The sequence below is a fragment of the Eleginops maclovinus genome, chromosome 3, assembly GCF_036324505.1.
Source record: "Eleginops maclovinus isolate JMC-PN-2008 ecotype Puerto Natales chromosome 3, JC_Emac_rtc_rv5, whole genome shotgun sequence".
NCBI lineage: Eukaryota > Metazoa > Chordata > Actinopteri > Perciformes > Eleginopidae > Eleginops > Eleginops maclovinus.
The window spans coordinates 10,127,851-10,148,317 of record NC_086351.1 but is presented as its reverse complement, the minus strand read 5'-3'; the positions used below and the strand labels follow the sequence as shown (position 1 = coordinate 10,148,317).

Here is a 20,467-nt window from a genome sequence, read left to right as displayed (position 1 = left end):
TAGGACTGCATTTAATTCAGAAAATTAAAAAAATAATTTACTGTGTTTTGAAATCTTAAACAATGAAATGTATCTACGTATATGTTGGCAATGAAAATCTTATGTTTGTTGGAGGAGCACGCGACATAAGATTTTCATTGCCAACATATACGCTGTATCTGCTGTGCATATGACAAATAAAACCTTGAAACCTTGAAACCTTGAAACCATCAACTGTTATGGCAGACATGCTATATGATCCGATCTAGAGCTGTCTAAAAAGTATGTTTAATAATAAATTATTGTGATGAATATTTTGTCTCAAAACAGAGAAAAACGTCCATTATAAACTCCTAGAGCCCAGTGTGACATCTTGAAATGTTTTGCTTTATTTGACCAACAGTCCAAAACCCTATACATTGTGCATGAAGTAATACAGTGTACGTTCATTTAGCTTAAGAGAGATTTTCTTCACCAAATGATTACTGGACTAATTGTTTCAGCTCTTCTGGTTACAGTTTCTTTCATTCACCACTAGACCAGTTAATTCAGTGCTGATTTTGGAATATCTTACAACATCTTTAATGTTAGCAAGAGTTTGAATCTTTTTAACGGTTGTCCACTGTGTTTTCTTTGCCAAGAGCTGTGCCATAAGCCCCCTGTGATGACAACCATCTGCCCTGCTGTCGTGATCATGAGTGAAACGCTGCAGGGGAGAAAGGTAAATGTAACTGAACCTGACCTCTGATTTTCTGGGTGAACAATAATAAATAAAAAGTCTTCGAAATGGCCACTTTGTTAGCTTTCTGACAATAACATTACAAGGTTTGTGTTTTAAAAAGGTACACTTAGTATATCAATGACTTACTCTGTTACCATGAATGGGTGAACCTTTTTTTGCACGCCTCCACAAGGAACAAAGAATCCAAATACAGTGACAATTCTTAATGACTCGATATAAATGAGGGCTGTGTCTAACAATATTGCATTTTCACTAAAAACAATGTGCAAGGATGATACCGTTTAGGTGTAAAAATCTTAACTAGTTAGGTGTAAGTGAAATTGTACGCGTTTGTGAAGTAGAGTATGAGTGTTGTTTGAGTTTTTGACAAGTATGTTTGGCTATCGTTTACCTCGACCGCCATTTACTTCAAATCATCCAGACCATTCTCTGTTTTCACAAGTTCTTATTCACTGTGGAGGCATGTTAAAAAAATGGTTTTCTTTAAGAATTCAAGGTCCCAAAGAGTGAGTTATAGATATACTAATTATCATTCTGGGGATGAAGAATTATTTTAGGTGAACTTCTGTTTCTGTTTTCATCATTTGGAAAAACAAACTGGTCACAATACTCCACTAACCATTCATCACAGTTCACACTCCTTAGACATAGTTCATGATTTTAATATTTCATCTCTCCAGCTATCTCGATCTCGCCTTTGACGCTTTCGGGCAAGTTCAGGGAAGTATGCACTGTTGTACGGCATCTCTCTCTCCATCGTCTCCCTCCCGGGCTCCTTCCTTTTGCCGTTCCTCTGGTCGAGCAGCGCCTGGGTTCTCCTCCTTTCTTCAGCCTCCCGCTGTAAACGCTCAGCACGTAACCTTTCTATGGAGCTGCAAAATACAGGATAGACACATTTTTTAGTCTCTCCATAGATCACATCATCACATTTTATTAATTTCATGACATTTACAACCTTACAAACAAATGACCTTTTAGGAAACGGTCTCCCTGCACAAAGCCAGGCAAGCAGTTTGCCCTGTTTTCAGTTTTTAAGCTAAGCTAACTGCTAGATTTAGCTAAATATTCAGTGTAGACCGTTCATGGTACAGTCATGAGAGCGGTATCAATCTTGTCATTTAAATCTCACAAAGAAAGCAAATAAGTTGAATTCTCGCAACGTTAAACTATCCCTGTAAAACTGAAGAAACAGCAAAAACTGAAAAATCATGCAGACCATGTCTATGACGAGTCTGAGCTGCTGGTCTGAAATCAATCTTCTAAATTATATCAGATGCTCCACTAATAAATATGACTAATTATAATATAACACAAATTTAAGTGACAAGTTTAATGTATCTTCTTACCTCTCTCCACTGCTCCTCCTTTCCCCTTTGTCTCTCCTTTCCTTTTTCTTGCCGTAGTTGTATTTTCTGTCCTTTACAGCCAGTGCTTTCTTCATGTCTTTCAGTGGATCTAAACTGTCTTTCAATCTGAGATCTCTCTTTTCTTTTTCCTCTTCACTCAGTCCCTTTTTCTTTTCTTTTTCTCTCTTCTCTTCTTTTTCTTTTACTTCTTCTTTTTCTTTTCCGGTTTTCATGTACCATGGAGTGACCTCAGTCCCTGGTTGGGGTCCCAGAGACACCAGCAAGCCAATGGCGCGTTCCTGCTTCTCCTGAAGAAAAAGCGCCAAGGAAACAAAAAATCAAATCAAAATGTTTTGTGTAGTGAAAGAAGTTCCAACAGATGCTTTATTGTATAATAAATATAGAGAAATATAAAAAAGAAATGTACATTGATTAACTTTTCCTTTTGCTAAACTCGGTATGAGTTTATAAAACTAGATCAAATCATTATATTTTAACACTTAAGTCTGAAATAGCAGTCTGTGTCTCTTATTTATTTGTATGGCTGATGTGTCAAGCCTGCATCCAAAATATATATATTGCTTTTTGACCACAACAAGAGGCTGACTGCTTCCACTGGTTTTAAATATCCGACCCAATATGCCAGCTCAACTTGAAATGTCTGAGGGATTAAAGTTCAACGGACAAAAGTGTAACTGTAGCCCGAACATCTCAACACATTAAACATTGTGAGAGGGACAGAAAAAGTAGCAGTTACCTGTTCATCTTTCTTATCTTTGAGATACTCCTCATTCCCCTTCTTCTCTGACGAATCCTCCAAGGGGAAAAGATTAAGATGCTCCAGGATTCCACTTCCTCCACTTCGTACATCATCGTGTTCATCGGCCTTCTGCTCTTCCACTGACGAGAGAGCCGCTCGGGATTTGCTTCTCAGATATTCTGTACGAGCCTGTGCAGAAGAAGAGTTGTTATTTTCTACATCCAAACTCAAAATATAAAATGCTTCTTTATAATGCATCGTCATAATCCACTGTGCGCTGTAACTAAAGCTTCGACAGGGAGTTTTCATCCTTATTGTTTGTAGTATTTTACAAAGATACTGTACAAATTCTGCATTACAAGAGTAATGCTGCATATATTAATATTATGATGACACAATTGGAAATAAAAAGATGACAAGAAGTAACAACAATGTTGGTATTGCTTTGGCACAAGTTAAAGTCTTTAAAAGTAGAAAATTGCACATTTACTTTTTTCCACTGGTGCTTTTTCTGTTAAGGTAAATGTTTAATTTGTTCATTTAAAACCTAATGAAACAAATTTCCACTAAACTCTGTTTAGATCTGTAGATTAAATAAAACAGAAAGGCAGAGTAAACTTTAACATATTTCTGATGACTTCAAGGTATATTATTACTGTGGCATTCAACTGTCATTTTCCTTACATCTAGCAATCTTAAAAATACTCAAAGATTCATCAATATTGAATATATGTGCATGCCCTTGTACTTTCATTTTCATTAATGAAATGAGGGGTGAAATTCTGAAAAATTGTGAACTTGCGAACATTGTTGAAGAAGTTAGGATACCGTAATTTGAGTGATCAACCGTGTATTATAATGAAGACACAAAAGCGGTTAATGCTGTTGGAGTTAATTTGAACTGTCACTGTTTGGGTCACACTGAGGCTCAGCTCTGAGGTCACCACAGTAACTACTCATCAGTCTGAAGCAGCATCAGCATCATGACAGGAAGTAACCACTCATTACTCTTTAGCAGTATCAGCATCATGACAGAAATCACCAAACACCAGAGTCTCTTTAAATATGCATGGGGTCACCTCTTGCTCAGCACGCTCCACGCGACGCTTGGCCTCGCGTTCCTCCTCCGCTGCCTGGGCCTCGTCCTTCCGCACGCGAGCGACATTATCCTTGTTTCGAACATGCCAGCTCTTCTTCGGGAGGATGTTCATTGTTGCCTGTCGATACTGTACGAAAAGTAAACCTAGCAAGCTAGCTAGCTTAGAAGTGGGAATAAGCACGGCCAAACACTAAATGTGTTCATAAAACCATTACAGTTATATCTACAGGTAGAACGGAAGTAAGCATGACAGAAAATTTGCCAAATATGAACCCAGAAAAAGTAGATATTCCACAATTGGTGTCGTTAATGGTATTTGGCTTTTTGCAACTAAGCTAACGGTAGCCTGGTGGCTACTTTTAATATAGCGTTACCGTTTATATTGAACGGAACAGCGAGCAAAGACATTTAATTCGCTTCATCAAAATGAACTAGTCGTCTGAACAGTTTAACTTAAACAGACAGGTAAACTAACTTGTTTCTAAATAGCAGGGAGGAGAGTTGCTCTTGCTAGCTGCCAGATGTAGCCCACAGGAACAAGTAGACCCAAACAGGAAGTAAACATTACACCTTGTTGAAACATCACACCTGTGACACTAGAGGGGGCTATACCTCCTCTGATTTGATTCTGATTTAAGTTTGAAAGGAACAAAAACACATACAGTGCATTTCTGTTTGCATGGATAAGCAAACGTAATGAAACTTTGCATTTATAACAACAAACGCCCTCTTTTCCTGTCATTTATACCTGACTTTATGTAGTTTAATCATACACTGCTGTAAGCTATTGTCGCTTTACCTTTGTATATTTTTACTTACTTTTTAACAAACTGTTTGTATTTATTACTACTCATAATTCATATACATATACAACATTCTTGTCTACATTGAGTTCAGATATTTACATCATTGTCTACCACACATCTGATTTTATTTTATTTTATACATAATTTATAATCACAGTTGTATCTACCATTTGTGTACATCAACTGCATGCAAATAAATGCCCTTGCAATTTTCGAGATATTGGAAGAAGTGCTGAAAATGTCCAGTTTTTAATGGTTCTCCAGATAAAAGGAGTTAACGGGGTTTTTTTTAATGTACATACAGGGTTCAAAGAGTCCTTGCAGATGCCTCAACATGTTTTCTCATGTTTAGCAGTTAGTCAAACCACATGGTTCATACACTATGTTCAGTGAGATGCTCCTGCTGTCTAATTTAGTATATGCTGGCTTTGGCTCAGCATTTCAATCTGCTTTACCAAGAACTGCTTGTCACGTCCCTCCTGAAAGAAAAAGAGCCATTGTTGCATTAGTACGCCTGTGCATATCAGGAAATCACATAGACCAACTTGCTAATTGTCAAAGTTCAAGAGCATGTAAGTCTTTGCTTTACTAAATGCCATACAGTTACATGTAACCAACTTACCAATTTAAGCTGAGCTCTTAGCAAGGCAACGCTTTTTCCATAGACGGAGGCTAAGGCCACAAAATAGCACATCACCACACTGCCAGGGAGGATCGAGTTGTGATTAAACATCATAAAATAGACAGTAAAGGGCCATAAAATATGAAGGTAGGATATAGGCTGCAAGCTATATTTAGGTTAAGTACAGTACAGAATATGCCAGGGAATATTCATACAGAAAGTTGACTCACCAAGATAAGGCAAACAGAGGGATGGAGAATGACTGGGACCCGATGAAGAAGAGAAACTCCTGTGAAGTAATGGAGAGTTTCTGGAAAGACATTGGCACAATCGACCACATGCTGGGGAAAACACTGAAAGGGCCGCAACCCATTGAAGGACGGATCCTGGGTGGAGGGAAGGAAACACACAATGTAATGTGACATGGAAAAACATTTGATACTTTTTTAAAATTTCATATTTATTTATTGTTTCTAGCAGTGCCATGAATACGTTTTTCTTCAAAGCTAATCCTTCTATTCCTCTTGCAAACCTTTACCTTGTCCACTTTAACTGTATTATATGATCAATAATCTGTTCATCCATAATCCATAATATGTTATGATTGTTAAAGTGAATAAAGGTAGAAATCAGACTTCAAAGTGAGATTCGAAGGTACTTTAATGTCTAAAATACTGTATTTTTTATAGTGAATAATGTTGATTTAAGCTTCATCAATATTGCCATTATCTAAGGCAGCATGTTATTATTCGTGTCCATATTTGCATGAAGAAGCTCGAAATAAATTGTTTGATTTTGTTTGGTTTTTAAGAGAAGGCTGCTTGAATAAAACATAAACAGGCACTCACTCCGCTACACTGTAAATTATGACAACTGTGCCAAGGCCCCAGCCAAACAGGAGCACCACCAGGAAGAAGAAAGTGGAGGTGGTGGAGCGAAACGTCTTCAGTGCTGGCCGACAATTATAGAAGAGTGTGATCTGAGGAGAAAAATGGGAAAGTAGACAGGGATGGTGACAAAACATATGCAAAGAATTGGTGAACATCTTTCTGTTCTCCAGGTCAACAAGACCGGTTGTGGCTTACACTACATGGAAGTTGGAAAAGAAAATCCAACTTCAACAATGCTAATTAGAGCAAAATCTTCACCTTTTTGAAGTAGAAGAGTAGGATAAACTTCAGGGTGTTGATCAGCGGCAGCAGAGGGCAAAACAGAGCTCCAGTCCAAACCACAGTCTGACCATAAACCAGCCCGAGCACGTTAGCGGAAACCACAAACTCCTGTCGACCCACCCACTGAGTCAGCTTATTGGACCAGTTGTCCACCACCATCCTAACACACACACACACACACACACACACACACACACACACACACACACACACACACACACACACACACACACACACACACACGCACACACAGTACAGTCACACATTTTTCTTGACAAAAAATGATAGTGATAGTTTTAGACAAATTCACACAGTGATTTGTACCTGCGTGGAAACTCCACTAAGATGAGAACAGCGATGTTGATGAGAAAGTCAAACAGTGTCAGCTTATACATCTCCTGTCCTACACGCGTTTCCCAGCACTACATGTTGACACAAACAATAAACAAAAAATGAACCTGTTTTTAAAAGTTAGAAATGTTATAAATTAACCTTCTTTTGGGATCGTTGGTGTTTCCCACATTCTTAACTTAACCTTTGTCTCTCCGTCCCTCTTTATGTTTTTTTTTTAAGGTGTTGTCTAGCTTGGAGACACCTTTGATTATATTTCTGAAGAAAAAGCTATAATTATAATTCACATGTATTACCTGGTAAATTAAATGGTTGTATTGGCAGAGTTTACAATCTCCCGTATTTTCAGCCCCGTCGCAGGTGATCTGACCCCACAGGGTGAAGAGGAGAACACCCAGACTCACAAGCCGAAGAAACACTGACCTACACGTGAAGGAGAAATGATCAAAACTATTGTGATATTGATTCTGCATTTTGAAAGTGAGGAGATTGAAGATACATGAAGGAGGATTTAGTTTCAAATATTGTTAAAAAGTAACGTAATCGTTTGAGGTCCAAAGAAGTTAAATGACTCCAAAAATGAAATGTGTTTACAAAATGTGTCTTTTCTTCTGTCTCACTCCATAATCATAACATGGCCCCTCGGATTCTTCTTCTTACCCTTTAGAAACTCTGATTATACTTTTTACTTTTACTTGATAATCTTCTGAATGACAGATTTTACATACAATAGGATACTTCCACATGTTGTAGTGGTACAAAGTAAGGTACTTCTTTCACTACTGAGTCGGGATGACAGCGCCTTTCACAGCAGGTTTTGGTAGATGTATTATTCATGTTATTGTACATCATTGACTATTTAATGCTAATTTAGGCTTATATGTTTAATATATGATGATTATAAAATTGCTTTTTGACACATTTTGCCCTAATCTCCCCCATGTTCATTCCTTTTGTTTATAGAAGGGATTTAATTACGATTATAATAAAATACAAATTCTCTAACAAGTTCTCTCTCTCACAGAAACACCAGTGCGAACCTTAACAGTGCCACTATGACGGTGTTGCTGGGGGCGTAACGCTCTATCAGGGCGATCTGGTCACATAGCAGCGGCACCACAAAGTTTCCGGCGGTGATGACGATGGAAGGCAGATACTCAAAAAACAAACCCAGGATCCCTCCCTGCAAACTGTTTTTCTGTTTGGCAATGAGATGGAAACCAAAAAGGTCACCAAAAACTTTCAGACCTAAGACAATACACATAATTATTCTTGTGTTTGAGATAATTTACCTGGCTGAACTCTGTGGCCTTAAAGATGCCAAAGAAGGCTGCTATAATGAGCCCCAATGAAAGAACACACATAGAAACACGTAGAGAGTATAAGACAATTTTCTGAAGCAAAGTCAGAGTGGCTGCCCTTTTCTTCATACTCTCCTCCTCCAGATCCACCTGAGAAACGAGGAGAGAGATGAGGGGTCATGTGAACGCCCTCAGAGAATGATTATGCAAAGCAGTGCTGCAGAGAGAACACCACATTCCTCCATCCCGCTAAGTGGGACAGCTCCCCTCTGACCTGCAGCCCGTAGTGGATGTTCTTCTGCTTCAGTTTGGTAGCTCGGTCTCCCAGGCAACCGTAGTCCCAGCTGGTGAACGCGATCATGCTGTAGTTGCCCACAGTGCTAACTCCCGTTGCCACGACAACTCGAGCCGCAGTACCCATCCTGCATGAAAGCGCAGCAGGAAACAGACGCAGAGGGTCGAGGGGATTGATCTCTCAACTCAGGCTTTTTGATGTGAGGCTGCTTATTTTTACTGATTGATCTGATGAGAGTGTCATACAAAATGTACCTCAAAAAGACCTATTTTAACCTGGAAAATTATCAAAACTCACAAAGACACACAAAAAGACTAAAAATAATGAATACAAAAGTTACAAAGAATGACTACAAATACAGGAAACAACAACAAAGACATTCAAAATGACGACAAATAAACTACAAAGAGACACTAATTAACTTCCAATTGGCACAAATTAATTATAAAGACTCAATCAAGAGAGACTCAAACTAAAACAACAATTAAATTATGCTTAACAACTATGAAGTGTGTTTTGCCCCTGAGAGGCTGCATCTCTATAATACTGATTTATAATATTGAATGTGTTTGTTCTGTGACTGACCTCACTATGATACAAATGAGGCAGAAGATGAAGTAGAAGACGGCGGTGAGGAGGTAGGCCAGCGGGATGTTGTAGGAGAAGTTCACGTCCTCCACCATTGTGTTGTTGTAGTAGCCATAAAACAGGTATGAATACTCCATGAAACCCTGAACACAGAGCAGAGGACACTCACTGTCAATCAACATATGTTTTGTTGAGGGACTGATCAATGAGTCGTTTTATTGTTGCTGCTCTTGATATATGGAGTCAGTATATTGTTAATCCTTTGGGCCTGTGTCAGAGATTTAAAGCTAAAGGTGTAATGACAAACACTAATATCTTATCAGTTAGTCAGTTAGTATCAGTTTTGCTTTAGTTTCTGCATGTCTCATATCTTTGAAGGTCAACGTGATGCTGCAGTTTCTCACCGTTCCTGAAAGTAAGTCAAGGAAGTAATTATAGAACACCACCAGGCCTTGAGGATTAGGGTCATATTCCATGCATGCCTCTGGACCTGGAGAACACAGAAAAAAGGGAAGCTTTACTATTTCTGCATTCTCAGAGATTATAGCATTTCTATAGGTTTCCCTGAACCTCTCTGAACATGTAGGTTATGCCTTCCTAACGTTTAATAGGAAGAGTAATACAGGGAGAGGGAAAGCTGCTTACATGCTCTCCTGTTGCTCTTGTGTAACTGTGTCACATTCTCTTGGAAAATGACGGAGGGCAAAAATAATCAAATCATTTTAATGTTAGAGTAATTATTTGACTGTGCATGATTACATACATTTGCAAATGAACCTTACAAAAGGTAATCACGTTTGTATTCAGGTTTTGTTTTCATAATAGATCTTCTGCTATTGCACCGCTGACATGATTTATTTTCTTGAGGGGAACACAGCTGCTTGAACTTTCTCTCTGCATTTACCGCACTATACGCCTCAGAGCCTCTGTTGCCTGGAAACTGTTGCATCAAACTGTGAGAAGGCTTCCCATAAATATAAGAAATGTGTGCCTCATTTTCAGGAAATAAGGGGAAATGAAGGACCATGAAAACATAATTTACCCCCTGAAGTAAATACAAAATGAAATGTTTTGAGCCATCTGACGGCCTGAACGATTATTCACCTGTGCTGTTAATAAGTTTGGAGCCGACAGATCTGAAGACGATGCTGGGGATGAGGACAAATCCAGCAATCAGTAAAAAGGAAACAAAATTGAGCACCACCAGGAACCGCAGGAACAGGAAGTAAGACTGGACACCACCTCCGAAGTTCCCTGTGGGTGCAAAGGGTCATGATTTCATTTTTACGTCAAAATATGTAATGACTGATCTCAAATGTCGCTTATTGAATACAGACATTATAAAGTATGTAACATAACAAGCCTTTTGTAATGGTGGATAGAGTGCACATTTTGTTTTATAGATGAGGATCTTTACAGAATATATTTCACTTGTTTAACATGTGTTTCTATGTTTTTGTTATTATACCTTGTTTGTACAAATATAAGTGTATATGTGTGTAGAGGATTGATGTACTATATAAGACAATATATACAAACAAATGTTTTAATGCAATTGTAATTTTTAAATATAACCATATTGTGCAAGAAGTACATTTACAGTATGATCTGTAGTCCTGAAATAAGAGCTCAAAGGTTTACCTCCGATCTTTTGCAAAGTCTTGCTCCACAGAGAGAAAAAGGATAGAAATCCTCTGCCGCTCTCTTTCAGTTTCCGCAGAGATTTGGCCTTTTTCCGTTTCCATGACTCTCTGCTGGAAACCACAGGCACCCGCATTTGCTGAATCTGCCTGCAAAAGCAAAGTTGCATTGAAGGTATGTAATCATTGTGTGATAATAATTATACTATTTATGTAATAGGTCTGTAAGAGTTTTCTGACAGACAAATATGGACTTGCTATGAATTCTTCTTAACTATTTCAAATTGATGCATGACATTTCTATCACATTTAGATGTGTAATATTTAGATATGAAAGCTTCCCCTTCACTAAAAATATGCAGTCTGTCTGTGCAACTTTGTTTCAATTTTCTTCCTTTGATAAACCAGTAAACAGAAAAGGGACTGTTTTTTTGGAGGGGGTTTGACATGTTTGACTAAATGGAAAAACCTTTTTTTGTGTTTACTGGTTTAGGGGAGAAAAACAATTAAATGAAGGGAGACTGAAGGAAGGAGACTGGAGAAAAATGATTCTATGATCACTTTATATCTCAGATTAAGACATCTGGCATGTTCTGTTAACAATTTACTTCTGTCATAGCAGCCACGTATAATTCACATTTATATAAGTATGAATAAATAGTTTGCACAACAAACAATAAAACATTTTTAAGCAGTTTTTTTCACCTCATAGCTCGTTTTAGAGCCATGGGCAGAGGAGTGGCCCTGAGGTCTCGAGGGGGTCCACTGCTGCCTTCCTCATCTTCCTCTTCATGGGGCGAGCTCCAGTCAAACTGAGGGGGATTCTGATTGGACACTCGAGACGGAACACGGCGTAACCTCAGTGACTGCTGGTCACTGTGGGAACCATACTCTAAGAGTACATAAAAACAGCAACAAATAATATAAGCAACATTACTCAACTCAGAACTCAAATTCAGCCAGATTCAAAGATGATTTCTCATCATGAGAGATCTTTAAAAATTCAGTCGGTTCAGAAATGGATTTAAGTGATTCGGTTTTTAAACAAACAAACTAATATGTGACTAATGTGATCAGAAGGAAAAAAAACATACCTTCAGTATAGTCGTACTCCTCTCTGGAGCTTTGTCTCTGTGGTGATCTGGCCATTTCTCTGATGCAGTTTAACACAAGCTTTAAATGTTGTCCTCTGTAACCACATCTAATTGTTTACCAGCAACACATCCAGAATAAAGCAGCTCCTCATGAGGAAATGCTGCTTAACCAGGAAACCCTTCACTGTTGTCTTCTCTCACGGACTTTACTCCCTTTGAAAATGACCACACAGGTACTTCCTTGTATGACTTAACCCCTTATTACCAATGTGATGGTTACCATTCATTTATAGTGTGCATGGTATAAAAACCAGCCAAAAGAAAATGTGCATACAGCAAGAACACAGGATACATTTCAAATAATTTGTTATTTTTTTGTGTAATTCAGGAATTATTTGGATAAATTATAATTGTGGGCAGTGATAGGAACAAATTAATCCTTAATATGTGTACTTAATAATAATAATAACTGTATTTATGTATATTTTAATATTATAAATTCCATTTCAGCTAATTCCTTATAGCTCAAAGAAAGCACTGGATCACTGTTGTGATGTAACTAAGAGGCGTGTTTGTGTTTTCCGTAGAGTTAATGATTTCCCATTTTGACAGCTGAAAAAAAAGTGATGTATAAAAGCATTTTCTACTGGATCTATCTCACTGACAACACAAGTTTCTTATGCACTCACAGATCATCAAAAAAACTTAAGACTTGAAAGAAAGAAAAAGGCCAGACATTAGCATTGTGGAGGAAAAGCTGAGGTGTATTTCACAAGAAACACTGTTACAGAGCATGGAGTGCAGCAGGTGCAGTATGGGGAGCTGAAGAAAAGACACAAAAGGCTTAAATAAATAGTCTGGAAGTGAGCAGGCAATTGATCGACTACAAATCACAATCATCCTTGTGCAGGAAAAGAAAAATAATTCTACAAGGGATGAGTTTTGGCACATCGAGGGTAAAGGCAAGACACAAAATACATCTGCAGATCCAATGATCTCAGTTCCAGGTAACGTGGAGAACAAATGACATTAGGAGATAATATATATTTCTACTCGTGCTCTAAGACATGCACATATAAAACAAAGACACAGTTGTTGTCACACAGTTTGAGACAGGAGTGAGTGAAATAACTCTCTTTTCCAACTGTTCACAGTTTATGAAGGTGAGGGCTGGGCGATAAATCAATACCTTCATTTACCAGCTTTCGGCAGCAGTGGATTGTGAACACATAACCATGAAATCTGAGTCTTCTAAACCATCCTGCTGTCCGGATAAATATTTCTAGGTTATTTTACATATAGTTTGCATACAGTTTTCATATGGTGCTATTTATCAATACAGACTTTGTTGAAACTACTGGTAGCATTGTGCCAAGAAAGAACCCATTAAATGACGGAGCAGATTTGTATCACAAGGTGGATACAGTTTTATTTTTTCATTATGCAAACTTGCCCGAGGCCTGAGCTCTGCAAACGCCTCTCTAGTCATCACTGTGAAGTTGATTTCACCGAATCGCCCAGCCCTAGCTGTGCTGTTATTCATGATCTACGTTGGCAGCTTATAGTTGTCATGTGAAAACCTGTTGTATCAAATGTTTGGTCCCAACCCTGAATGGTCCACGATGGCAGTACAGACATTTTGGCAGTGAATGGACTGTTGCTATCTTACAAACACTCATTAGCAGACACAACAGATGCTTTAGAGACGTCAGTGCAGATGCTCCTGATATGCTCACAGTTACAGGCAGAAAAACACTGAGGAAAAACACATTTAAATTCTCTGGATCAAGGTGTTCAGGCAATAAAATGAGGAACATTATAATACTGGAAACCAAAATCTAAATCACTTAAAGAAGTTTAAAGTAACCAGGCAGCGACACACATGTAATCTGTAGGAGATGTCTGGTAAGGTTTACATTGTATCACAACAACATCATTTTTTTTAGATCAAAAACTGTCAAGGTGATGGTTTAGGAAGCCAAAGGGCAGCAGGATTATTCTGTTCCGCAATATAAATAAATCAGCAAACTTATATAACCCTTATAATGACACTGTCATGTTTTCCCATCAAAATCTTTCCGTGCTGTACCCCAATATAAACGTTTTGTAACCCAGGGCTGCTGGAATGTTTTGTTGGTTATGGAAACTCAATTTAATTACATTTAATTGCTCCTCTTTTAAATATTTATCAGGTCTTACGAGGCTTGTTTGGTTATTGTTTGCTTCACCCTACTGAGTGTTTTTAAAACAGCATTACAGTTTATTTAAACTCGGAATGGTATTGTGAAACAAAAGCACATTTACTGTACAGACAGGCGCTCAGATGAGGGGAGTGAATAAACTTTCCACAGCCCAGCTACCACTCACACTACAAAAGTAACATTCATTGAGCTCAAACATTCCTCTCCCAGTATTCACAGTACCTTTATATACATAATAAGAATTCGCCCAGTTCTAACTCGTCACACTCTCGTCTAATCTACTGCATTTTTCATGACATGTTCCCATTAGAGATCTTATAGGACCTGTTTGAGGTTTGTTGCTTGTAAGGTGAGTGTTGGTGCGATGGATGTTGGACAATCCTGCAGTGACCCTATGTCATGTCTCAAAAAATATCCAACCAGTTCTTTTCTGTACCTCCATTTAGTCTGTTTTCTCTCCCGTTGTTACATTTTCTATCTTCTCTCCCTCTTTTTTCTCCTCTTTGTCCGCTCTCCTTCCTTCCTTTTTTCCTCCCTTCAGAACCCTGCCGATGATTATACAGGCGACGGCGATGATGTGCATGACGAAGTAGATGGACGTCCAGTAGTGGATGGTGTCAGAGGCCTTGAGCAGCACGAAGCCCATGCACATGTAGTCGTACGCCCTCATCTTCAAGAACCAGTGAACCCAGTCGAAGATGTTCTGACCAAACGGACCCAGTTTAGCTCGGACGGACGACTCCATGGCAGACTCGGCTGCGATGCACAGAGGGATGGTGAGGAAGGAGAGGTAGTAGCCGACATGAAGTCCATGCCAGTATGCGCTGATGAACATGGTCCAGCCGGCCCTGAGAGGTACAGACAAACATGCGAGATGTTTTATTGAACTGATGAAACAAGACACTATTTAATGCTTGTTGTTGGTCAAGTATTTAAATATTATAGGAGTATACAAAAATAAGCTCTACCCTGTGACTATTTTATATAAAATATTGATTTAAACGCAGCTTCACAGACATCCCTGCAAATATATTCTAAATGAAAGATTAAAGATCATTTAATGCCACAACATTGGGATTCATGCCTGTGGAATACGCAGAACCTGCTGGACTAATAAGGCCTTACCTGAGGGCGTAGGCTCTGAAGGGGGCGTTGGGGTAGATGTAGTGATGCAGCCACCACTGCACGGTCATGTTCCAGTAACGCATGCCGTGGCGGACCTTCACACAGAAGTCCGTGTTGTAGCAGTCGATGTTCTGGATGGTTTTGAAGTCATATGTCTCTTCTGCGCTGGGGTCAGGACTGGCCAAGAGGGAAAAAGTCACTTTCAACAGCAAAAACATAAACTCTTTACAGACCAAGATGATTAACAGCAATGCAATTACAATTTATTACATACACAAATATTGATGCATCCTCTTTTAGTATACTAGTTAGTCCAATGATGAAGTACCTGTAGTTGACAGTGGGTCCTCCTCCAGGTTTGGACAGCGCCTTTTCTGGATAGCAGCCCAGACCTGCACTGATAAAACCAGCCTCAGCTCCACACCACGCTGCATAGAAACGCATCCTGAATACGAAGAACACTGCTATCATGTAGAAACACCTGGTGATAGGGAGAGAAAAGTACGTTGTTCATACTCTTTTCTAAGCATTTCAATTACTGCACTTTTAGCAGATCCATGAAAGTATGCATAGATGCTTAAATAATAAACCTAAACTCCTAGAATTAACATTGTTTCTTTTATTTTATAAGACATTATCAGGGCAGTTTTGAATTGTAACAATACCTAAAGAAAAAGTTTTCATCCAGGAACTCGTCTGTGCGAACGTAGGAGAGTGGGAAGACAGAGTTGACCGCAATGAACAGAGCGCCGTAGACAGGAACGAACTTCAGACGCTGCAGGCACGGCACCCATCCGGGCAGGGTCTGCGGGCTTGGCTGCCTCAGCCAGTCAACAAACGTTTGGAAGCGAAAGAACGGACCTTTAGGGAGATGGAGGGATGAGATAAAGGAATGAAGGTGGTGTCGTGAAGGCAGTGATACACAAAAAATAGATGATAAAGATAATGCAAGACCCAAAAGGAAACAGTGGAGGAAAGTGTGTTTGGAAAGGAGATGGAGTAAGAAAACAAAAAAAGAGTAGATTGTAAATAACACTGATAACAATATGGACTCACATAATAAAGGACAAGAAGCACGGGGTGAGACAAAAAGAGACAACTGTTAAAATTCATGCAAAAGCAAATGAACACCAAGAACAACGTGAATATAGCTCACACACAAACATGATGTTCCATTTACAAACGTTCACTTTAACATCAGAACTGACACAACTTCCTCCTTCCAACAGTATTCAGAGAAGATTTTGAGTGTAACAAGTTTCCACAGACTTACCCGTCATTATACCGGCATAGCAGTAGCTATAGGACAGAATATTGTAGAGGGAGGGCTCCGACGACAGACCACCAATGACAGGAGACTTGGCAAAGGAGCTCACGTCCTTCTTCTTTTCCATGTGGAAGCTGTTCACCTCATTTGCAAGACTCACCATCTGAGGTAAAGATACATAAGAGTCAACAAAGATGCACAAACTGTAACACTGTGTTTTGTTCTGATGGATCTGAACGTGTTTCTGTACCTTCAGGGTGAGAAGCAGCTGGATGGCGTTGGCGAAAGGTGTTGGGGGTGGCAGACCGAACCAAGTGACCAGCCGGAAGAAGAGGAGGTAGAGGAAGCTCCAGGCGAGACTCAATGCTGGGGCATGCCTGGTGGACAGAAATAGATGTATTGTTGGAGTTCACATTTCACGTCTGCACTTTCAGCATCTTAAGGCTATTGTCTGGTTGTGTGCCATTTGTGCACCAGCATTTGCTGAAATAAGACATTGATAAATTAGACTAGTATTAAATTCATGTATTTAGTTGTTTGCAAATGCATTTTTTATTCTGATATGATATTTGTACACAAAAACATCTAGGTGTATATGTAGGTCAAAGTGCTTAGATAACTTTGTCCCCCACTGGCCTTTCTAAGCTCTATAATAGTTGGCATTAACAATCAGATCACTGTCTGTTTTCCTCAAAAACAAGAAAAAACAAAGGTTCTCCTTTTCACAGTTACTCTGGTTGTTCAAATCATCTGGCATTTCATCTACTGCAATCAAAAGCAAACTACTTTTTATATAAAGAGTACTTTTCTCTTCCTGTTTTTGTTTGGATATGGTTGTCATTATCCTAAAGCCAATAAACATTTACCTCATAACGTAAATGCAAATATATTGTGTCTTTGCTACTTCTGTAGGCAAACAACAGTGTATGCAGAGCTAAAAGCTTCTTCAGTTGTCTGAAGAGCATGTATGCTCATCCCTCACCGCCAGCTGATCTTTATAATAATCCATGTTCCTATCACCGTCACCAGAGAGTGGAGGGTGTGGATCTGACAGGTGATGATGGCGACAGACAGGCCCAGAAGAAGAGCTGCCCCCTGCTTCACAGGAGGACCTGAAGTGAAAGCAAAGTTTTTTAAATAAAACAGTCCAAAAACCTAATTTATCCTTAACAGTAGGTCCAAAACTGTTCTTAAAGAAGTTGGTAAGTATCCTTAATGACACATTTCAAAATATATAAGATCATTGGCATCCTTATGAGGATTACAGCTGAAGCAGAGCAGCCCTTCTCATTTGTAAAATGTTCAAACGATATTGAATTTTGGCCACCCAATGTATTTGAGCAATAGAAAATCATAACTTCCTGTCACACAATGCAAAATGTAGCCTTTTAAAAGATAAAACTAAAATATTAATTTGGAATTAACATGGTCATGAGTCATAATACAACTATTTACCAACAATACTCACTGAGGTAACGGAAGAGGAACCCAACAGGGATGGAGACTGCGAGGATTCCTAAGTAAACCAGCTCATCGGGAGACATTTCTCTGCTGGAACAAAAGCAATGATCAGTGAATTGAGTTTGGAATAGATGATCATTTCTTATTTTTCAGTGACTGTATCCAAGAAACATATCAACAGATCATGTCTTTTAGTGTGTTTTACAGATGTGGTAGTGGTAGATTACATAAGATTGCATTGTGGTGGTAATACTTTTTGCAATCGACTCTAATGAATTCAAAATCACTTATTCCTAATAACATTCATTTTTGTCAACCATTTATCTTGGGAATTTCGTGTTTGTTTTACATTATAATGTAGTGTTTAACTGTACACAGGAAGAGACAGTTCCGAATGGGTATCGAAATAATTAAATTCTAAAATAAGGGTGTATTTCACAATATAGGAAGCCGAAATCTTAAAAATCTCAAAATTACAGTCATTTCCGGTAAATTGTGCAAAAGCACTTGTAACATTGTTGCAGCACCATGTACCATTATTTTGAAAGGTCGAATATAAGTGTTCATAATGAGTTTGAATGCAAGGGACAGCCATGAGCCAAAGTTACTTAACGTGTGTTCATAACACATGGAAACATATCCAGGTTTCAATTGGAGGAATATGTTTGTGACAGTACACAGTAACACCAAGTCTCAGGTCTGTATTTAAGCCCTGGAGAAAACTGGGGAATACAGCTGATTCTTTATCGTGTTCATGAACTGTAAATGAGATATTCAACCCGAATAACTATTTTCATTTGCTTGGGACATAATCAGCTCAGAGCTGACGTGTTGTCTTACTATAAGCTAACGTTACTTCCAGTTAACTTTACGTGGAACAGCTACAAAGCCCGAGGACAAAGAGCCACTGTTTAATACATCGACAGATTACAAATGTAGACAGCAGGGAATGGGTGTTAAATGTAGAGCAGGAAACACCAACAGGCTGTATTCCAGTCTGGGTTTACTGTATGAGGCTGTAGCGTTAGCATTGAGATATAAAACTAAACCCTCAGCGTAACGTTAGTAGATAGGTGACCGACCGGTGCGCAAGCAAGCGTTATTTGGAAGGTTTTACTTACATTGATAGTGTTAAATCAGCAACGTTTAAATAACTCCAGTCCCTTGCAGATCCTGTTACACCTATAAACTATCCATTCACACCGCTAACACGAAATGCATTTACTTCCGTGCCCTCCCTGAACTCACTTTGCACACCTAGTTAGAATGGGTCAGTCCTACGCGGTGGCGTCATCACACATCGACCAATCATGGAGGTTTACACAACCTTGGACAGTACCATTCTAATTTGAGGGGGAAGTGGATAAATGTGCCACATATCTGCAAAGCGAAAGCGCATCACCTTCCCCAAACACACCACATTTCTTTAACCGTGCTCTTAATAAAAAAATATATGTATTGATTGTATTTTAGGAAAATGAGGTAAAAGCAGCATAAGCTTTGACTTAATGACATAATATAGACTTTATTAAAGCCAATATTCAAGAGGGGGAAAAAGTGCAACAACTCAGTTCTATGGTCAGACCAAACAGTTTTATTCAAAATGTTGACAGAACAGGCATTAAGATAACACACTGCCTGGATGACATCCTTTTTAATCTTCCTCCTCGTCGTCAGCTCCTCCAGCTCCACCCTGGCCCTTCTTGGCGTTCTTTCTCTTGACGCGGCCTGGGCGTCCACCACCGTATGGAGACCTCAGGGAGAAGTCGATGTGCTTCTGGCTGTCCAGGCGAACCACAAAGGAGGGGATGTTCACCACCTGCTTTCGCACACTGCAGAGACAAACAAATAGGAGTTAGACTCTAGAAAACACATTACAATAGTCTTTTGGCAGCTTCCACTTTGGTTTTAACAAGACACGAAATCCAACTGTAAGACAAAGACCCCAGATGAATTCATCTTTAATATCTAGATTGGCGGTGCCATTTATTTACTGCAGGCTTCATTTACGAGGAATTCTTGACACCACAGAATATCTGAGAATGTGATTTAAATCATCAGCCTGAGTGATTTGTACAGCAAAAGGTGTACTGTAAATATAACAATTGCCCGAGGTGCAATCCCCCGTAACTTACCAGACAGCCACAACACCAGTGGCACAGCCTAAGCCTTCAGTGGCAGGATTGGCTCTGGGCAATATCTATTGACAAGGTATACGGTTTTGATACCGAAGTGACCTTGCTGAAAAGTTTAACTGCTCTCAGTCGAGCGTGTTAAAACTTGATGGTCCTCTGAAGAAAGAGGAAGCATTGAGTTGAGTCCCATAAGACTTGAGTACCATTATCTGACATTTTTCCCCAGGAGCCTTGCTGCTTACCGAATGTGCCTCTGGCGGATCAGGACACGCGCATGATGGATGCTCTTGGCAAGTCCAAGCTTGAAGACCTGCGTCTGCAGCCTCCTCTCCAAGAAATCTTCGACCTTCAGACCGAGGATGTAATCGAGCTTCATCTTACCCTCATCGAGTACGCCAATCCTCACCAGACGCCTGAGCAAAGCATTACCTGAAAAATAGGGAGCCATTTACAATCCAAAACACACACATGGCCATTTTAGCA

The 20,467-nt window shown here is 39.2% G+C and overlaps 4 protein-coding genes across 6 annotated transcripts in view; all 4 read right to left on the bottom strand.

Moving 5' to 3' along the window:
- Window positions 1-345: 345 nt before the first annotated feature.
- leng1 (leukocyte receptor cluster (LRC) member 1) lies at window positions 346-4,495 on the bottom strand. The gene is made up of 4 exons (XM_063879732.1): window positions 3,907-4,495; window positions 2,825-3,016; window positions 2,068-2,375; window positions 346-1,593 (listed from the first exon to the last, which is right to left on the bottom strand). The coding sequence occupies exons 1-4, from the start codon at window positions 4,036-4,038 to the stop codon at window positions 1,374-1,376; spliced, it is 852 nt and encodes a 283-aa protein (XP_063735802.1). The 5' UTR covers window positions 4,039-4,495; the 3' UTR covers window positions 346-1,373.
- A 250-nt stretch (window positions 4,496-4,745) lies between these two features.
- tmc4 (transmembrane channel-like 4) lies at window positions 4,746-11,997 on the bottom strand. Its single transcript, XM_063879731.1, has 16 exons — window positions 11,796-11,997; window positions 11,407-11,593; window positions 10,703-10,851; window positions 10,166-10,315; window positions 9,466-9,551; window positions 9,059-9,204; window positions 8,453-8,600; window positions 8,170-8,328; window positions 7,918-8,075; window positions 7,174-7,300; window positions 6,851-6,948; window positions 6,503-6,686; window positions 6,203-6,333; window positions 5,585-5,740; window positions 5,355-5,433; window positions 4,746-5,211 (listed from the first exon to the last, which is right to left on the bottom strand). The coding sequence occupies exons 1-16, from the start codon at window positions 11,848-11,850 to the stop codon at window positions 5,140-5,142; spliced, it is 2,085 nt and encodes a 694-aa protein (XP_063735801.1). The 5' UTR covers window positions 11,851-11,997; the 3' UTR covers window positions 4,746-5,139.
- Window positions 11,998-12,538: 541 nt separating this feature from the next.
- On the bottom strand, window positions 12,539-19,125 carry mboat7 (membrane bound O-acyltransferase domain containing 7). Of its 2 annotated transcripts, none has more exons than XM_063879634.1 (9): window positions 18,971-19,125; window positions 17,857-17,936; window positions 17,371-17,500; window positions 16,639-16,765; window positions 16,395-16,551; window positions 15,787-15,982; window positions 15,450-15,602; window positions 15,122-15,298; window positions 12,539-14,844 (listed from the first exon to the last, which is right to left on the bottom strand). In XM_063879634.1, exons 2-9 carry the CDS (start codon window positions 17,930-17,932, stop codon window positions 14,439-14,441), a joined length of 1,422 nt encoding a protein of 473 aa, XP_063735704.1. In that variant the 5' UTR covers window positions 17,933-17,936; window positions 18,971-19,125; the 3' UTR covers window positions 12,539-14,438. The 2 variants fall into 2 exon arrangements, with proteins under 2 accessions (XP_063735704.1, XP_063735705.1); XM_063879635.1 differs by having other exon boundaries at window positions 17,857-17,939; window positions 18,971-19,124.
- Window positions 19,126-19,420: 295 nt separating this feature from the next.
- rps9 (ribosomal protein S9) overlaps window positions 19,421-20,467 on the bottom strand; it is a 145,282-nt gene continuing 144,235 nt past the window's right edge. For both annotated transcript variants that reach the window (XM_063879313.1, XM_063879312.1), the window contains exons 4-5: window positions 20,227-20,413; window positions 19,421-19,681 (exon numbers count right to left, since the gene is read on the bottom strand). In XM_063879313.1, the coding sequence (XP_063735383.1) occupies window positions 19,504-19,681; window positions 20,227-20,413 (365 nt within the window). In that variant the 3' untranslated portion in view covers window positions 19,421-19,503. The remainder of the gene's footprint in view (window positions 19,682-20,226; window positions 20,414-20,467) is intronic.

Coding starts and splice junctions, on each gene's coding strand:
- leng1 (XM_063879732.1), bottom strand. CDS start 4,038: ATGAACATCCTCCCGAAGAAGAGCTGGCATGTTCGAAACAAGGATAAT. Junction 2,376..2,824: donor AAGATAAGAAAGATGAACAG/GTAACTGCTACT, acceptor CTTTTTCTTCAG/GAGAAGCAGGAACGCGCCAT. Junction 1,594..2,067: donor AGGAGGAGCAGTGGAGAGAG/GTAAGAAGATAC, acceptor TGTATTTTGCAG/CTCCATAGAAAGGTTACGTG.
- mboat7 (XM_063879634.1), bottom strand. CDS start 17,932: ATGTCTCCCGATGAGCTGGTTTACTTAGGAATCCTCGCAGTCTCCATC. Junction 16,766..17,370: donor ATTATAAAGATCAGCTGGCG/GTGAGGGATGAG, acceptor TCTGTCCACCAG/GCATGCCCCAGCATTGAGTC. Junction 15,299..15,449: donor GGACCCACTGTCAACTACAG/GTACTTCATCAT, acceptor CCTCTTGGCCAG/TCCTGACCCCAGCGCAGAAG.
- tmc4 (XM_063879731.1), bottom strand. CDS start 11,850: ATGGCCAGATCACCACAGAGACAAAGCTCCAGAGAGGAGTACGACTAT. Junction 10,316..10,702: donor GACTTTGCAAAAGATCGGAG/GTAAACCTTTGA, acceptor TTGCACCCACAG/GGAACTTCGGAGGTGGTGTC. Junction 7,301..7,917: donor GTCATAGTGGCACTGTTAAG/GTTCGCACTGGT, acceptor CTTCACGTGTAG/GTCAGTGTTTCTTCGGCTTG.